Source organism: Rutidosis leptorrhynchoides, chromosome 5 (assembly GCF_046630445.1).
Source record: "Rutidosis leptorrhynchoides isolate AG116_Rl617_1_P2 chromosome 5, CSIRO_AGI_Rlap_v1, whole genome shotgun sequence".
NCBI lineage: Eukaryota > Viridiplantae > Streptophyta > Magnoliopsida > Asterales > Asteraceae > Rutidosis > Rutidosis leptorrhynchoides.
Window position 1 is genome coordinate 107,733,166 of NC_092337.1, and position 19,505 is coordinate 107,752,670.

Below are 19,505 nucleotides of genomic sequence, written 5' to 3' on the forward strand. Positions count from 1 at the left end.
AGCTAACTCCAACATTACTGCATATAGAGTGTCTATGGTTGTTCCAAATAATATATATAGATGGATCGATATGATATGTTAAAACATTTGCATACGTGTCTATGGTATCTCAAGATTACATAATATATTAGAATACATGTATAATACAATATAAGTTAGCTAGGATATGATTAATACAGATTTGTTACCAATTTTCACGTAGCTACAACAAGAAAAATTATCCAATCTTGTTTTACCCATAACTTCTTCGTTTTAAATCCGTTTTGAGTGATTCAAGTTGCTATGGTTTCATATTGAACTTAAGTTTATGAATCTAAACATAAAAAGTATAAGTTTATAGTGGAAAATACAGATTACAAGTCGTTTTTGTAAAGGTAGTCATTTCAGTCGAAAGAACGACGTCTAGATGACCATTTTGGAAAATATACTTCCACTTTGAGTTTAACCATGATTTTTGGATATAGTTTCATGTTCATAAGAAAAATCATTTTCTCAGAATAACAACTTTTAAATCTAAGTTTATCATAGTTTTTAATTAACTAACCCAAAACAGCCCGCGGTGTTACTACGACGGCGTATATCCGGTTTTACGGTGTTTTTTGTGTTTTCAGGTTTTAAATCATTAAGTTAGCATATCATATAGATATAGAATATGTGTCTAGTTGATTTTAAAAGTCAAGTTAGAAAGATTAACTTTTGTTTGCGAACAAGTTTAGAATTAACTAAACTATGTTCTAGTGAGTACAAGTTTAAACCTTCGAATAAGGTAGTTTTATATATATGAATCGAATGATGTTATGAACATCATTACTACCTCAGGTTTTGTGGATAAACCTACTGAAAATGAGAAAAATAGATCTAGCTTCAAAGGATCCTTGGATGGCTTGAAAGTTCTTGAAGCAAAATCAGGACATGAAAACAAGTTCAAGTAAGATTTTCACTCGAAATAAGATTGTTAAAGTTATAGAAATTGAATCAAAGTTTGAATATGAGTATTACCTTATATTAGAAAGATATCTTACTGTAAATAAGAAAGATTTCTTGAGGTTGGATGATCACTCAAAGTGGATTTGCAAGATTGGAAGTAAGCTAGCAAACTTGGAGGTGTTGTTGGTGTGTTCTTGAGTAGTTGTTTTATAACTTGATTTATGTATGGATTTATGAACTAGATTGAGCTAGATTTTGTTGAAGATGATGAAGAACACTTAGAACAATGGAAGAACACTTGAGAGAGAGTAATTTGATTCAATAAAATTGCAAAGTGAATGTGTTTGTGGTGTGCCATATTCACGTGAAGTATGGAGTCCATATAGGCTCCATTAGTTTGTTGTTTTGTTAGATATTTCTTGCTAGATGTTAAATGATGGTTCTCACATGTGTTAGGTGACTCACAAGGCTGCTAAGAGCTGATCATTGGAGTGTATATACCAATAGTAAATATATTTAGAAGCTGGGTATTGTACGAGTACGAATACGGTTGCATACGAGTAGAATTGTTGATGAAAATGAATGAGGATGTAATTGTAAGCATTTTTGTTAAGTAGAAGTACTTTGATAAGTGTCTTGAAGTCTTTCAAAAGTGTATGAATACATGTTAAAACACTACATGTATATACATTTTAACTGAGTCGTTAAGTCATCGTTAGTCGTTACATGTATGTGTTGTTTTGAAACTTTTAGGTTAACGATCTTGTTAAATGTTGTTAACCCATTGTTTATTATATCAAATGAGATGTTAAATTATTACATTATCATGATATCATGATGTATTAATATATCTTAATATGATATATATACATTAAATGTCGTTACAAACGATAATCGTTACATATATGTCTCGTTTCGAAATCATTAAGTTAGTAGTCTTGTTTTTACATATGTAGTTCGTTGTTAATATACTTAATGACATGATTTCTTATCATTTATCATGTTAACTATATATATATATATATATATATATATATATATATATATATATATATATATATATAACCATATATAAGTCATCATTTAGTTTTTACAAGTTTTAACGTTCGTGAATCACCGGTCAACTTGGGTAGTCAAATGTCTATATAAAACCTATTTCAATTAATCAAGTCTTAACAAGTTTGATTGCTTAACATGTTGGAAACACTTAATCATGTAAATATCAATTTCATTTAATATCTATAAACATGGAAAAGTTCGGGTCACTACAATTGGCGTTATAATTTTTTAAAAAATAACCATTTTTTTCTTCTTGCCTGGAAGAATTGCCAAAAAAGTTACCAAAATCATGAACCGGTTTCAATTTTGGTGACGCATTAGTCGGGGTTCTTGTTTTTCATGTGTTTCAAGGGAATCCTTTAACAAAGTTGATACTTTGAGACGTACAATTTAAAAAGCTTTTCATCATTCATATGGTTTTTATTTTCAAGCCGATCTCGATGGTTTTTCAATGTTGAGGGTTCATGATGGTCCCGGTTCATAGCCTTATTTCAAAGAGTGGTCATGTAGGTGTTAATTAGCTTTAAGGTCAATGGTCATTTGTTGTATTCGTCTCAGTTGTAGGTCATTTGTTGTATTCGTCTCGGTTGTAGTTTTAGTTAGCTTTTCATGATTTCAAGATACATTTGTTTGTCTTGTTTGTTCATTTAGGTGTTATGTGCCTTTGGCATGCTCAAGCTAATGTATTCTTTGAGTTTTCATCTTTAGACGAATTCTGGTTATTTGATATATATTATCCTTTTCGCAGAAAAAAAAAGAACCCCAACTAGTTCTAATCATTAAATTTAATACGGAGTAAAAGAAGTTGATGAATACAACGGTCTTCCAAAATTTTCATCAAATTCATCTTAATAGCATAGCAAACAACAAAATGACAAAACTCTTATTAAGCCAGCTTGCATAAAACCAAATCCTACACCACTTTATCATTTTATCGACTTTTTTCCCAATACATAGATTCCTCATGCTCCCAATGACCACCAGCCACCACCACCAATGTCACTGCCAACCCACCCCACCCACCCCACCCACCGCCACCACCACCTGCCACTGCACCATGTGTTACACCACCGCCCACTACTCTCAACCACCACCACCACCAGACCCACTTCTCCATTCCATATCCACCTATTCCCACCACCACCTACATGCGCCACCACAAAATTACTACCATAGCCCACACGCGCCACCACAAAATTACTACCATAGCCCACACGCGCCACCACAAAATCCCCACCATGTACACGCGCCACCGCAAAACCACCACAATCACCCACATGATTACTACCCACCTCCCCAAACCTCTCAAATCCATCAAAAATCTAACCTTTTTCAAAAATACAATCACCAAGAAACATTTCAAGAAACCCCACCACAACAACCAAACAACCCCACTATCTCATCACTAGTCCACCGCATCGCCTCCTTGGAATCCACCCTCCGCCGCCGCAGCAAAAACTCTTCGGGATCATCTTCTCTCCGTGTCGCCGCTGCCCGTACAATACAAACACATTTCAGAGCATATCTTGTACGAAGATCCGTAACCTTACGTCATCTAAAGGAGCTTGCTTTCGTCAAATCATCACTCAATCATCTCAAATCATTAGTTTCTGATAAACCCCACTTCGATTCTTACTTCATTTTTCGTGAATCGTTGAATTTGCTAATCAAGCTCGATTCTATTAAGGTAAGTTGCTATAAAGTTGCATTTATATAGATTAGTTAGTTAATTGATTTTTTTTAGTTAATTAGGGTTTTTGATTTGCAGGGTAGTGATCCCATGATTAGAGATGGGAAGAAGTCAATTAGTCGAGAATTGATTCGATTTATGGAGTTAATTGATGAAATTAGCAATGAAAGTGAGTTGATTTCAGTGAAAAATGTTAGATTTAGTACAAATGGTAAGAAATCTGTGATTTTGCAAAAGCAGGACAAGTTTAGGGTTTCTGGTAATAATGAAAGAAATTATTCTGAAAAACTGAAAAATCAAATAAAAAAAATGAATATTTTATCTTTGGATGTTGAAAACCCTAGGATTGAAGCATTGTTGAAAAGTCAAAGGGTGGTAAAAAGTCAACCTAAGGCAAAGAAAAATGTAAGCTTTGATGAAAATGGGAATGTTTATAGATTAATTAAAAGCAAGCATAGTCATGTTTCAAGTGATGGGAGTGATAGTAGTAATGGTGATGGTGAAGAAGTTGAAGAAATCGGTGTTTCATCTAAAGAAACTGATGTGGTTGTAGAAGACGACTCTTCAGAAACGAGCGAAAATGACGTGGATCCAAGAAAGATTTCGGGAACAAGAATTCATAATCCAGCCCAAAAGAATCAGCCCGATGAAGATAATGATGATGAAGAAGATAATGATGACATTGATGATGATGAAGAAGATAATAGTTTCGTATTCTCTGCTCCATTGCCAGTGAAGATGGAGTATCGAGTCGACTCAGTTAAAAAGAAGCAGACAGCAAGACATTAGAAGTTGGAAAGCCGTTATTTAGGAGGTATTTAGTTGTCATTTTATTGTAACATTTGGCATTTGATTGTTTTCCCATTTTTGCTTTGGTGTATTGGATCTTAGGCTGCTGTTTCAGTTGCTTTGAAGTTGGCAGGGTATAAGGTAGTTGGGTTATCTTTGTGGCCATAGTTGAGTTTTTATGTAGAACTAGTTTGATGATGATGATGTTTGATATTTGATTTAGTTGTTGCTGAAGAACTTATGTTTGTACTTGGTTGTTCAATCTAGTTTCATTATCAGTCTTGTTATGTGGATTTTATGTTCTTATTACCATTTAGCATCTTCTTACATGGCAACATATGTTCATTTTTGCAATTTTGGTAGAGGATTGTTTAACACCATGTTATCAGTTTGAATTTTATTTTGTTATTTTATTTGTAATAATATTAATTAATTAATATTAATATTAATATTATATAACACTAACATTTACAAATTGCATGTGTCATTCAACACCATATATCATTTACCATATATCATTTAGACTTTAAAGGTCAGAAATAAACATAAACACGTTGAATGTTGAATTGGTCACATAAAACTCTTTCAAATGTTTCGAAAGAGTCACACATGTCTCCGAAGTGTCGATAAGGGTCAAAGTCATTTTAGAGTTTGGAGTTCAATTCGACTCCTTTTGAACTCAAACTTTTAACTCTAAAGTTTAACAACCATCTTTATAGTGTATGTCAATATCAATTGATTATTTCATTATGGTTAAACAAATATAACAACTATCTTTTTACTTTAGCTTTTATTAATATTAACCATTACTAGATAGCCCGGTGGTTGGGGCTCTGAGTTCCTTGCAAGAAGTCTTAGTTCGAATCTCGTATAGGGCGAATATTTAGTGGTGGTCAGGGATGGGTTGGAAACAGCCAAGGAGTAATCCTGCTGGACTGCGTACATCAAAGTATGAAGTCGGATTAATGCCCCCGGGTAGTCCGAACAGAGAAACCTTCTACCTTTTACCTCTTTTAATTTTTAGTATTAAATTAATATTTAATGCAAGCCATAGATATGACCTTTTCTTGTTTCATTGAATGATTCGGTAGTTTGTAAGCATTGAAAAATGTCAAACTTTGTTAGAGGAATGTCCATAGATGCAGAGACCAAACTGCAATAGTAATTGGGAGACATGGAGCTAAAGTATAAAAGCTTGGGTTTGAAGTTGGTGTAGTTTATAATTCTGTTAACAGTTTTAGCTGATATCATTCAATGAATTAGGTGCATAAACATTAGTAAGAAACGTATGTAATTGACCTAACTGATGTAACAACGTGAATTAGATATAGAGTGTCATTGTCTATCGGTAACAATGTGATCCTAACATATACTCCCTCAGTCCCAATTTAATTATCTCCGGAAAAAAAAAATACACAGTTTAAGAAAATGTTATAAAAGTACTGTACTTTCTGTTTAATTTTCAGTTTTGCCCTTATTTTTCCTTACTCCTTTAATCATATACATTAAGGACATAATAGAACTTAATCTTCTTATTTTTTTAGAGACGGATGTAGTAACAACTTGGTTTGTGGAAAAGGGAAAAAATAAATTGGAAAAAAATCAAAGGTGAAATATATAAGACTAGTTCAAGGACCCGTGGTAACACGGAGTTTTAAAGGAAATTTTATTGAATGATAAGTTTTATTTGATGATGGTTTTTTAACCATGATGTTTATTTTGATATTTTTGTAATCGTGTAGAAAAAATAGCATACTTGCTCAACATTAATGAAATAAAAAACTAACAATGTTTAATTGAAAATTTAAAAGAACGACAATAAAAATTTGCAATACAAATGAAGTCTTAAAGTACAAAATCTTGACAAACAAAAGGAAAAACACACATTAGCAATTAAAGAGTCATCCATAACATACATCAACGTTAATTTCAAAGACAAACAAATTAAAACATTAAAAAGTTAAGATAGCAAATTCTTCAAAAGCTTTTCTATCTTGATAATAACAAACATCTTCTTGTTGGATGAGTTTTCGAGAAAATTGTCCTCAACAACACTCTCAATTGGATCTTTTAGGGGCTTGAAGTTGTTTCAGTGTCATCATCCAATGCTAATGACAAATCAGCAGTAAATGAAGCTATCCTTCAGACACAACTTTGGGCACATGAACCTAACATATCCAAGTAATGATATATGCAAAATATTAAAAGTTCACCGTGGTCAAACAAAAATATAGGTGAAGAAAAAATAAAATATAACAGAGAAAAATATATTAATAAATCTATATGGTAGACAGTGAAATATGCAAAGAAAGTCTAACATCCTCAATGTTTAATTTTAATTAATATAGTGGGTTCGGATTGCTATATTGAAAAACATAACTTTCTGCGCATGAATCAAACATAGTTAACTTCATGCAAATCTATATATATATATATATATATATATATATATATATATATATATATATATATATATATAAGGTAAAGGTAAATATCAAAGAACATGACAAAATCACCAACAAACAATACAATCACCAACAGAACTACAAAAGTGTGGGCTTGTGGTCTAGTGTTACATATCTAACCATATATTCAAATCTTTGCTTTTACCAAACCCATTACCCATCTAGTGTTATGAAATCATATCTTCTAAGTTGACTTAATAGAAACTGCAAAATGTTTAATAAATTTACACTGAACTAACATTTCTCATCTAATAGTTTATGAACTTTAAAAGAGAATTAATATATTTTCTTTTAATCTAACATTACTCATCTAACCTAATGTACCTGCAAATGGGTCAAACTAACCCAAATACTAAAACTACAATTTAATGACATTTGAACAACTAAATATAACAAAATCAAGTTGAGTTATGCATCCATCCCTTTTTCTATTAGTAGAGGCTAGCTAACTCAGATTGCAACTTCTAAGCGCATTAGTATATCCTTGAGGTAAATGGGTCATTATCTAAGTAGTAAATGCTAAAAGAATATTTCTTACACATTGCACTATGTTTCAACGGACTTCCATAGACCATAGTTCCACCCCATGAGAATATCCATTTTAAACCATTAGTAAGCATCCGAACTTTAGTGGACCACTTCAAAACAACATCAAAACCACAACAACTCTATTAGATCTCTAAAACACATCAAAAAACCATTATGTTGAACACAATTATGACCAAAAACATCAAATATTGGTCACTGGTTGAAATTAACCTTGTGACACAAAAATTACAACCATTGCACCATGATTTGTCACACTATTTCATTTTATAGCTGATAAATCGCCACAAGCTTGATACATGCTGCCCATTAGAACATAATTTTCAAATATTGACTTTTTAAGTTGACCACGTAACTTAAGTAAATACATATTAGCATTTTGTTGCAACCAATATTATGAAATTATAAGCTTATATCCAACTCTATCATCTTTTTGTTTTTGCAAATATATCAACTGCTACTACAAACCATTAACTTGATCATATGACAAAAATTATCTTAAACCCACAATGTCGAATAGACTAAGATTAGATAAAGAATCAGTTAGCATAAGTAGTCTATCAAATCATTTGATAGACTTTCCCATAACAGTTAGCATGTTCCTTGTTCTATCTTCACACTAACATATTTACAACATTCTTCTTTCATTAAAAGTTCAAAAGTAACCTAACTTACTTCAAAATATGAAAGTCACTTTTAATGTTCTATAGCAAGATATAGTTCTACAACCAAATTAATCAAATTGCTAATGAGAAAATAATATTTTTACGACCAAATTACACTAATCACTTGGCATGTGTATTCATTACAATGATTATAATTAATTGTCCTGCTTTTTATAAGTAAGTGGATAAAAATTGCTGCCTATAATACACACCATCTTATTATAGATTTCTTACATGAAATTAAATAAGTTTTTAATCTTTATCAAATATGTGATAAAACACCAGTTTCACTACTTTAATCATTTTACATGCTTTAAACCATCTACTGATCATTCCCTCCCACACCTTTTAGGGTTTAATAACAGTTTAAATTTTTTCTTCTTTATAATCATGTTATACATAAACCAGAAAGTGCTAATCATCTTATAATTTATAATCATGTGATACACAAACCAGCAAGCACATATATGTTGAAATCAAACATGTATTAACAACATAGCAAAAGCAATATCAAAACAGATAAAACATAAACATACAATAACATATATACCTTTTCGTCCATGAGAATCATTTGCAGTTCGTACATCGTCTTCCAAATACTAAGAACCCTAACTTTCAATTTCCACGAGCTTTTGAAATTGTCAATCTCTAAAACGTAATCGTATCGTGAGTAACAACAAAAATCAAGAAAAAAAAAATTTATAAAAATAAATGTGAACTTTACATGAAAGATGTTCCATGGATCCTTGAATCTTATACTGTATCTCTACGATTATCACTGCATATATCATCAAATGAAAAGAAGATTTTTAAATACATGAAATTTAAAAAATAAATGTGAACTTTACCGTGAAGCAATTAGGATGACAGAGATAGCAGTGACGGCGACGATAGTGCAGTGGTGGCGATAGAACTGACGATGGCGATGGGGATGGTCTGAGTGGTGGTTTAGGCGACGGTGATGGTCTGAGTGCAGGTTTAGGTAATGGGCTATAGATGGAAGGAGTGTTGGTTTAGGTGATGGTGATCGTTTGGATATTTTTTTAGGGTTTTGATTTTGTTCAAAGAGGAATAGCGATGGAGCTTAATTTAAAAGAAGCGTGCCTGTTCTTATGCATTTTTCAAGATGCAGCTTTAATTTAAAATTATTATTGGAAAATGTGTCTCTTCTTATTTTAAATTTATACAGGTTTTTATAAAAACTAATTAATAAAAACTACGTAATAGATAAATATAAAATATAATGTTTAAATTTAATTATGAATTAATTTGTTTATGACATCATCAAAGTCTCTCTCCTTTTTTCTTTTTTGTTTTGATTTTTTTTTTAAACAAGGGTTAGGCATTTTAATGACATCATCTTTTTAGTGTAATATAAGATTAGAATAGAAGTGTGAGCAGTACGAGTTGAAAGGCTTCCTTACTGTTTTGAGGGTTAGTAGTATCTTCCATTGCACGTCCTTCTCCTTACTCATTTGAAATAATTACAATATATTTCTTCTAAGAAGAATCGGATGTATTGTAAAAATCACTTAAAACATTGTTTTTTACATTTGATTGCCCTAAAATGATAGTTATATTGTTTATTTTACTAACTATAATAATGTATTGGATATGTTTCATTGTCTATCGGTAACAATGTGATTCTTTTAGTTCAAGAGTTCCGTTAAATAATTCGTGTACATGTGTATTTTCCATTAAAAAAAAAAACTATGGATGGATTAATTAGACATTATATATTTTACTATATATTTATATTTATATATATATTTATATTTGAAGACATATTAAAAAACGTCGTATATAACTATATACCTTGAATCTGACGAAAATTAATATCATTAGGAAAAGAAGAAAAATTGGTCAAAATGGTCTCATTTCCTATCGTATTTTCAAAAATGTTGTCAAGAAAACGTATTTGAAAAAAAAAACCCGTATGACTACGCACCACGCACGGTACGTGATGACCTATGCGTGGTGCATGTTGCCGAGATAATTATTGAGACAACTTATTTTCATCGTAACACGCACCAAACATGAGCCTGGTGTGCATTGTGTGGTGTAATTTGCACCAGAAATTTGAATGATCGTATTTTTTGACTCGTAGTTCTAATTTAGTTATCTTTTTTTAAATCGTGTATTTTTCGAGATCTTCAATCTGAAACCGTTTTTATAAATCCTTTTTTGTTGAATGTCAAAATTTGTTAAGGGAACTTGAATGTCATATCGTGGTGTGTGGTGTAAGTTGTACATGAACTTTGAATTATCGTATTTTTTCCAAGATTATTTTGAAATCTGGCTTCGAAGACCTTCGATTTTGACATTTTTTTTTATTGATTTTGACTTTTAAATGCATTTTGACCGCTCATAAACTTGTTATATAACATTTAATTTGTGATTCGTTAAGTATATCACAAATGTTGACTAAAAGTACATGAAACCCCTTAAACAAATTGAATAAGTTACGAAAATTTTCAATTTGCGAAAAGTGAGGTTTAGATCTCCAAAAATTGGGACAAACCGCCTATGACAGCTTGCCAAATGGATAGATCTCTAAAAAATTACATGATTTAAAAAAAAATTAGTGACTAAATCGGAGTTACGAGTCAAAAGATACAACAATTCAAGTTCAGTTCTGACGCAGCTCCCACCACGCACCAAGCACCACACACGTCTTGTGATGCTTGGTGTGTGATGCGTGTTGCGTCAGAATTTAGGTTGTCTCGACGAAAATCTCGGTAACACGCATCACGCACGGACTTGCATACACTGAGCGTGATGCATGGTCAGAGGTCATTTTTGTAATTCTAGTTCTTTAGGGACATATTATTAAATATTTTAGGATATGAAGGTATTTTGATCAATTTCTTATATTAGTTTATCATTATCCCTTATATACTAAATGTAGTGTGTTATAAAAGTAATAATTGGATGATAATTTTATTATTATTATAGATATTGCATAGTATATTTTTTGAGTATAAATAGGTGTGTTGAGTTAGAGTTTATTGTATGTATTTTTTGGTTAACAAAAACACTCTCTCTCTAGATTCCAAATGCCACCAAACTCTCATTGTACATTTTTCTATAAATAAAAAACCAATTACTCATACCTTTTGTTCAACCTTTGTTTTCTCCGTTTTACAGTATCCCTATCTCTATATACCTTCTACAGTCAAGAACCACTAAAGGTAGTTATAAGCCTACTGAATTATAACACGTTATCAGCACGATTATCTCAACATTTATACTAAATATGGTTGGCTCTGCCACCTAACTAATATATGGTCGGTTATACCACCTAAATGATATATGGTCGACACTGTCGCCTAATTTACATTTATGTTATCTAACATTTATTTATGTATACTAACATTTACAGTTATGTTCACTAACATTTATATTTATGTTATTTAAGTTATATATGGTCGGTTATACCACCTGAATTATATTTTATGTAATCTAACTCTTATTAACTTCACTAACATTTATATTTATGTTAATAAGACCTCATGATTGTACGCAACACGTCATTTGACAACACGGTACTTTATGTACGCAACACGTCATTTGACAACACGGTACCATGGGTCGAGATTAATTTCGATCAATACGAATACGATGGGGTCTTTATATGTTATCTAACATTTATGATTACTTATGCAATTAATCATTATTTATTTCATGCATACTAATGTTTATTCTTAAATTTATAATCTTAAAAGTTAAAATAAAAAAAGTAGTTTGTATTTTTATTAAAAGTAAATCTTAAAAGTTAAAATAAAAAAGTAGTTTGTATTTTTATTAAAAGTAAATCTTAAAAGTTAAAATAAGAAAAGTAGTTTGTATTTTTATTAAAAGTAAATCTTAAAGGTTAAAATAAGAAAAATATATTATAATAATATATATTATAACTTAATATATATTATAATAATATCATTAATAATATAATATAATATGAACCTATATTCCCTTATGATTTTATTATTTGTAATCATACCATTATTCCTTTGTTTACTACTTATGAATCTAAACTAATTCTAATTGCATGTTGTTATTTATCTACGAGAAAAAAAATATTATGATTATGATTATGATTATGATTTATGTTGTTCGTCTTTCTGAAAATAGAAAATGTCAAACTTATCAAAGCTTGAGTTTGATGCCTTAGACGTATCGGGAACAAACTACACATCATGGGTTATGGACGTAGAAATAAATCTTGGATCATTGGGTATTCTAGAAACTTTAAAAGAAAATAATACTTGTTCCGATCAAGATAAATTAAAATCAATTGCTTTTATTCGCAAACATATTGATACCACCTTAAAACATATGTTTCTCACTATCAAAGATCCACATGTTTTATGGGAAAGTATCAAGAGTAGATTCGATAATCAAAAGGAAATATTACTTCCAGCTGCGAGGGAAGAATGAAGAAATCTAAGGTTCCAAGATTTCAAAAAGGTAAGTGAATACAGCTCGGCCATGTTCAAGATCCGTTCAAAGCTTCAATTCTGTGGTCAAGAAATAAGTGATGCTGATATGATGGAGAAAACTTTCTCCACAATGCATTCTGCAAATATAACTGTGCAAGAAAATTTAAGATTGCAGAATTATAAAACTTTTTCCAAACTTCAAACTTATCTCTTAGTTGCAGAAGTTAATAAAGAATTACTGATTAAAAATCAAGAATCTCGTCCTACCGGTGCGCTAGCATTTCCTGAAGCTAATGCTATTAACAATAATAATAATAATAATAAAAGAAGAAATGCACATGGACGAGGGCGTGGAAGAGGTCATAGCCATGTTGGCCAAAACCATCATCATGGAAATTACCATAACAATAATAAAAATCATAACTATGTTCGAAATCACCCTTATGGTAATGGTCGTGGTGGTGGTCGTGGTCGTGGTGGTCGTGGTCGTGGACAAAGAAATAATAATCCACAAAATTATAAAATCCAAACACCATACAATCTCACAAATCACAATGTTGAAGAAGGCTCTTCAAAGAATGTTGGAGATTCTTGTTACCGATGTGGTAAAATTGGCCACTGGTCTAAAAACTGCCGAACAAATCAGCATTCTGTTAATCGGTATCAAGAATCCCTAAAGGGAAAAGGAAAAGAAGCAAATCTTGTGGATGACCTTGATACAAAAATCACTGAGCCAACTTGTGACTACTTTAATGAATAAATTTCTAATATATATATATATATATATATATATATATATATATATATATATATATATATATATATATAGATATCCTATTATATGTTCTCGTTAAATAAATGGTTGTAGATTTTCAATCTACACCATATCTAGTTTACTACATATTTCCTTATTATGTGCTATCGTTTGTAACATGTTTTGAATGTAATATATTGATGAATTATATACTCATTATTTGTTTCTCATATTTTTTTTGAAGTTCATGATGTATACTGCTGGAGTAAAAAATCAGTCAAATGGTGGAGATATTTGTATTGCAGACAGTGGTGCCACTCACACCATACTCAAATCTAAAAAATATTTCACAGACTTGAAAGTAACGGAAGGAACTATACATACTATATCAGGTCCTGTGGACTTAATAAAAGGAATGTGAAAGGCAAAATTCATGTTACCAAATGGTACGAATTTTCTGATAAATAATGCCTTATTTTCTCCCATGTCAAAGAGAAATTTGTTAAGTTTCTCTGACATATACCAAAATGGATATGATTATCAGTCAGTGACAACAGAAAATGAAAAATATTTAAGTATCACTGATAAGAATCGTGTAATTGAAAAACTACCAAGACTTCATTCTAGTTTACATTATACACATATAAATGTACCTGAAGTAAATGTGGTAGTTAAAGAAAAATTATGTGATCCTGTAATGATCAGTTTGTGGCATGAGAGATTAGGTCACCCAGGATCAACAATGATGAAAAGAATAATACAAAATACACATGGACATCCATTGGCGGATCAAAGGATCCCTCATGATGCACTTATCCCATGTACATCATGCTCACTTGGAAAGTTGATAATAAGACCATCACCTCTTAAGGTTGAAAAAGAATCACCAATGTTTCTTGAAAGAATTCAAGGTGATATATGTGGACCAATTCATCCACCATGTGGACCATTTAGATATTTTATGGTTCTAATAGACGCATCTAGTAGATGGTCTCATGTTTGTCTATTATCAAGTCGAAATATGGCATTTGCAAAATTTCTTGCTCAAATTATTAAATTGAGAGCACATTTCCCTGATTATACTATTAAAAGGGTGAGACTAGATAATGCCGGTGAGTTTACGTCTCAAGCATTTAATAACTTTTGCATGTCTATTGGGATTATTGTTGAACATCCCGTTGCCCATGTGCATACACAAAAATGGTTTAGCTGAATCATTAATTAAACGATTGCAGCTAATAGCTAGACCATTGATAATGCGAACAAAACTCCCAGTATCTGTATGGGGCCATGCAATTTTGCATGCTTCATCATTGATTCGCATTAGACCAAGCGCAAGTCATACATATTCTCCTTTGCAACTTGCTTTTGGTCATCAGCCAAATATTTCCCACCTTATAACATTTGGTTGTGTGGTTTATGTCCCTATCGCACCACCACAACGCACTAAAATGGGTCCTCAAAGAAGGATGGGAATATATGTTGGATATGAAACATCTTCAATAATAAGATATATTGAACCCATGACGGGTGATGTTTTTACAGCACGTTTTGCTGATTGTCACTTTAATGAAACATTATTCCCTAGATTAGGGGGAGAAATAAAAAATAAAGAAAATGATGTTTCATGGTGTGAACCTCAATTAATGTATCTTGATCCTCGCACAAAAGAATGCGAGATCGAAGTTCAAAAAATAATGCATATGCAAGAACTTGCAAATAAATTGCCTGATGCATTTACAGATACAAAAAGAGTGACTAAATCATATATACCAGCAGCAAATGCTCCAGCTCGAATTGAAATTCCAAAAACTGGCAATAATGTTATTCTTGAGTCTTTGCCACGCCAGAAACGTGGGAGACCAATTGGTTCCAAAGATAAAAATCCTTGGAAAAGAAAATCAGCTGATAATGAGGTAAAAGAAAGTGTTCAAGAAGAACTACAAATCAATACTCCTTCTGCAGAGGAGATTGATGATGTCAATACAGAATTTTCAATCAATTACGCACATTCAAAAATATTATGGAACCGAAATGAAATGAAAAATCTTGATGAGATATTTTCATATAATGTTGCATATGACATCATGAATGATGATGATGATCCAGAACCAAAATCTGTCATGGAATGTCAAAATAGACATGATTGGGATCATTGGAAAGGAGCAATACGAGCTGAATTTGAATCACTCAATAAAAGAAAAGTTTTCGGATCTATCATTCTCACACCTAAAGATGTGAAACCTGTGGGATATAGATGGGTTTTTGTGCGAAAAAGAAATGAGAAAAATGAAGTTACAAGGTATAAAGCTAGACTTGTAGTTCAAGGTTTTTCTCAAAGACCGGGAATTGATTATGAGGAAACTTATTCTCCTGTTATGGATGCAATTACTTTTAGATACTTAATCAGCCTGACAGTTTCTGAAAATTTAGAAATGCATCTCATGGATGTTGTGACTGCTTATCTTTATGGATCACTTGATAGTGATATATATATGAAGATACCTGAAGGATTTAAGGTATCAGAAGCAACCAATGCAAAACCCAAAGAAATGTACTCAATCAAGTTACAAAGGTCTTTATATGGGTTGAAACAATCGGGTCGCATGTGGTATAAACGATTAAGTGATTACTTGATAAGCAAAGGGTATACCAATAATCTTATTTGCCCATGTGTTTTCATTAAGAAAACAACATCCGGATATGTGATCATAGCTGTTTATATTGATGATCTTAATATCATAGGTACAAATAAAGAGATCCATGAAGCCATTCAACTTCTAAAGAAAGAATTTGAAATGAAAGATCTCGGAAAAACCAAGTATTGCCTTGGTTTACAAATTGAACATATGCCTAATGGTTTACTTGTACATCAAACAACATATACTGAAAAGATTTTAAAACGTTTTAATATGGACAAGGCAAAACCATTAAGTACTCCTATGGTTGTTAGATCACTTAATGTTGACACTGATCCATTTCGTCCCTGTGAAGATCATGAAGATATCCTGGGACCAGAAGTACCATATCTTAGTGCAATTGGAGCTCTTATGTATCTTACAAATTGTACAAGACCTGACATTTCTTTTGCAGTTAATTTCTTGGCAAGGTTCAGCTCAGCTCCTACCAAAAGACACTGGAATGGGATCAAACACATATTTCGATACCTTCGAGGAACTACTGATTTAGGATTATTTTATTCTAACGAATCAAAACAAGATTTGGTTGGTTATGCAGATGCAGGTTATTTATCTGATCCACATAAAGCTAAATCTCAAAATGGATATGTATTCCTAAATGGAGGTACCGCAATATCATGGCGTTCTCAAAAACAAACACTTGTTGCAACATCATCAAATCATGCCGAAGTAATTGCATTACATGAAGCCAGTCGGGAATGTTTTTGGTTGAGATCAATGACACAACTCATTACTGATTCTTGTGGACTAGAACGCAATAAAAGTTCAACAACTATCTATGAAGATAATTTAGCTTGCATAACACAGATGAAAGAAGGGTATATCAAAAGTGACCGAACAAAACACATACCCCCTAGATTCTTCTCATACACTCAAAATCTCATTAAGGACAACCAGATTGAAATGAGATATGTTCAGTCCAGCAAAAACTCTGCTGACCTTTTCACCAAAGCACTTCCAACTGCTATTTTCAGAACACACGTTCATAATATTGGCGTGAGGCATGTTCAGAAGATGTAACAACTCAGGCGTTGCCTACTTGAGGGGGAGTCAACTCTATGCTGCACTCTTTTTCCCTTAGCTAAAGTTTTATCCCAAAGGGTTTTCTTTAGCAAGGTTTTTAACGAGGCAGTACTAGTTATTCACTAATAAAATTATCATCCAAGGGGGAGTGTTATAAAAGTAATAATTGGATGATAATTTTATTATTATTATAGATATTGCATAGTATATTTTTTGAGTATAAATAGGTGTGTTGAGTTAGAGTTTATTGTATGTATTTTTTGGTTAACAAAAACACTCTCTCTCTAGATTCCAAATGCCACCAAACTCTCATTGTACATTTTTCTATAAATAAAAAACCAATTACTCATACCTTTTGTTCAACCTTTGTTTTCTCCGTTTTACAGTATCTATATCTCTATATACCTTCTACAGTCAAGAACCACTAAAGGTAGTTATAAGCCTACTGAATTATAACATAGTGAGATTTTTTGTAGTTTTAGTTTATCCCTTATATACTAAATGTAGTGGGATTTTTTTGTAGTTTTAGTTAAATTAGATTGTAGTTTTGATTTTGTGTTCACATTACAACCGGTCCCCCAACTTCGCCTATATTTTCACAACGCCCCTCAAGTTTAAACTTTCTTAGGGGTTAAAAGTGTAAACATATAATTTTATTAAAATTAAAAAACTAATTCCACCCGAATTTATAACGGGCCCTATCTTCTTGCTCGGTGCGGGTTAAATTTTTACGAGACCACCGTTCAATTACGAAAAATCTTACGAACCCAACGGGACTAACTATACGCGAAACGGACAATTTTTAAAAAAACACTAAACACAACGACAACCCGTATCTTATAATAACCCTCAAATTTTCATACTTGAAAGGACTATTTTACCCCTAGGGTTTCTGCATGCTTATTAATATTGAAATTAATAAGTAATTACTCTACTTTAATACAACGTTGACCAAATATTAATTTTTAGTCGACAAATTTTGTTAATTAAAGTTTATATTATTTTTATAATATATTTTAGTTAATATTACAAGTATTAAAAATTAATGAGTGACTACGTGTTAGTACATTTCTACGTAAAACGATTATATTTCAATTAATCGTCTCGGTTTCCAATCCAACGATTATATATATTCGTGATTTCCAAATCCGAATTCTTCTGTGTGTGTGACATTCCTATATCATTTGTAATAATAAAATATTCTTATATTTTATTTCTTGAATTATTATTCATCTCGCGTAATATAAATCGCGTAACGTTTTATTTATCGGGTCACGTTCGTTAATCATTCGGGTCAAATTGTAAATTCAAATTTCAATGTTTGGGCCATTTCTAGCCTATATTCGGCTGACCCATTTTAGGTGGGTCATGGCTTATCCATTTTGCCTTTTAATTAAATTAAACCATATTTTCAAAATAAATAGATAGTATCATAATTTAGATAAGGGAAAAAAAAAAAAACACTAATATCACACCTAATCTCGGCTCCCTTCTTCCCCTTTTTACCAAACTAATATTATTTTAACCACCTTATCTTGTATTTTGTATTTAATATGAATTATAACAAAAAAAAAAAAAAAAACTCTAAACTCTCCTAATTAAAATGGTTCGGCCGACTCATGGGGTTTTATCCCCAAATTTTTGGTAATTTTTGATGTTCCATTTAATTAATAATTTAATAATATATTAATATCTCTAAGTCTCTTAATTCTATCACAAACCTAAAAAAAAAAAAAAAAACATATTACGGCTTCTCCTCTGCTTACGAACGAATAGAAGTTTTTTTTTTCCCAAACCCTAAAAGTAATCGACTAAACATCATCCTTATAAATCTTCATCATATCTCAAGACAAATTACATATTTGGAATCCTCGCGACGCGCTCTATGTTTCTATACTCCTTGTTCTTGATTTGAGGTAGTCATGAAACCCCATATTTTTTCAATTCTACCTAATTTTTATGTTATTATGAGTGTATGATTAGTATAGTGCTTGAATTGTTATTGTGGTGAATGTTGGAATAATTAAAATATGTTAAAATATTGATTTTTAATAATTATATAATCTGGACAGATCTGTATTTATAAATTTCGGGAACCATGCCAATATTTTATGATGAAACTAAATTGCTCAACGTGATCCTCATGAAGAGTAGTGCAATTTACATATAAGATTTGCATTAAACAGACGTATAGAACTCAAGTTATGAATTATTGAAGTTTATATAAATTTTATATATAAAATAATTATTTACAGCTGATATGGCCTCGGTTTTCGTGCCATTGCTGGAAAATATAAACTGTTCCATCATGTCGGGATCATTTTTTCGACGAATTTATATTTTTGGATCAATAAAATCCGACTTATAGATCAAAAGTTATGAATTAAACGAATTTGAAAAATTAAAAATATACTAAAAGATAAACTGCAGGTTTAATCTGGTCGTCTCG

General features: G+C 31.4%; 1 protein-coding gene across 1 annotated transcript; it reads left to right on the plus strand.

Moving 5' to 3' along the window:
- The first annotated feature begins 2,959 nt into the window (after nt 1-2,959).
- LOC139848909 (BAG family molecular chaperone regulator 8, chloroplastic) lies at nt 2,960-4,703 on the plus strand. The gene is made up of 2 exons (XM_071838590.1): nt 2,960-3,673; nt 3,755-4,703. The coding sequence occupies exons 1-2, from the start codon at nt 2,960-2,962 to the stop codon at nt 4,463-4,465; spliced, it is 1,425 nt and encodes a 474-aa protein (XP_071694691.1). The 3' UTR covers nt 4,466-4,703.
- Nucleotides 4,704-19,505: the final 14,802 nt, after the last annotated feature.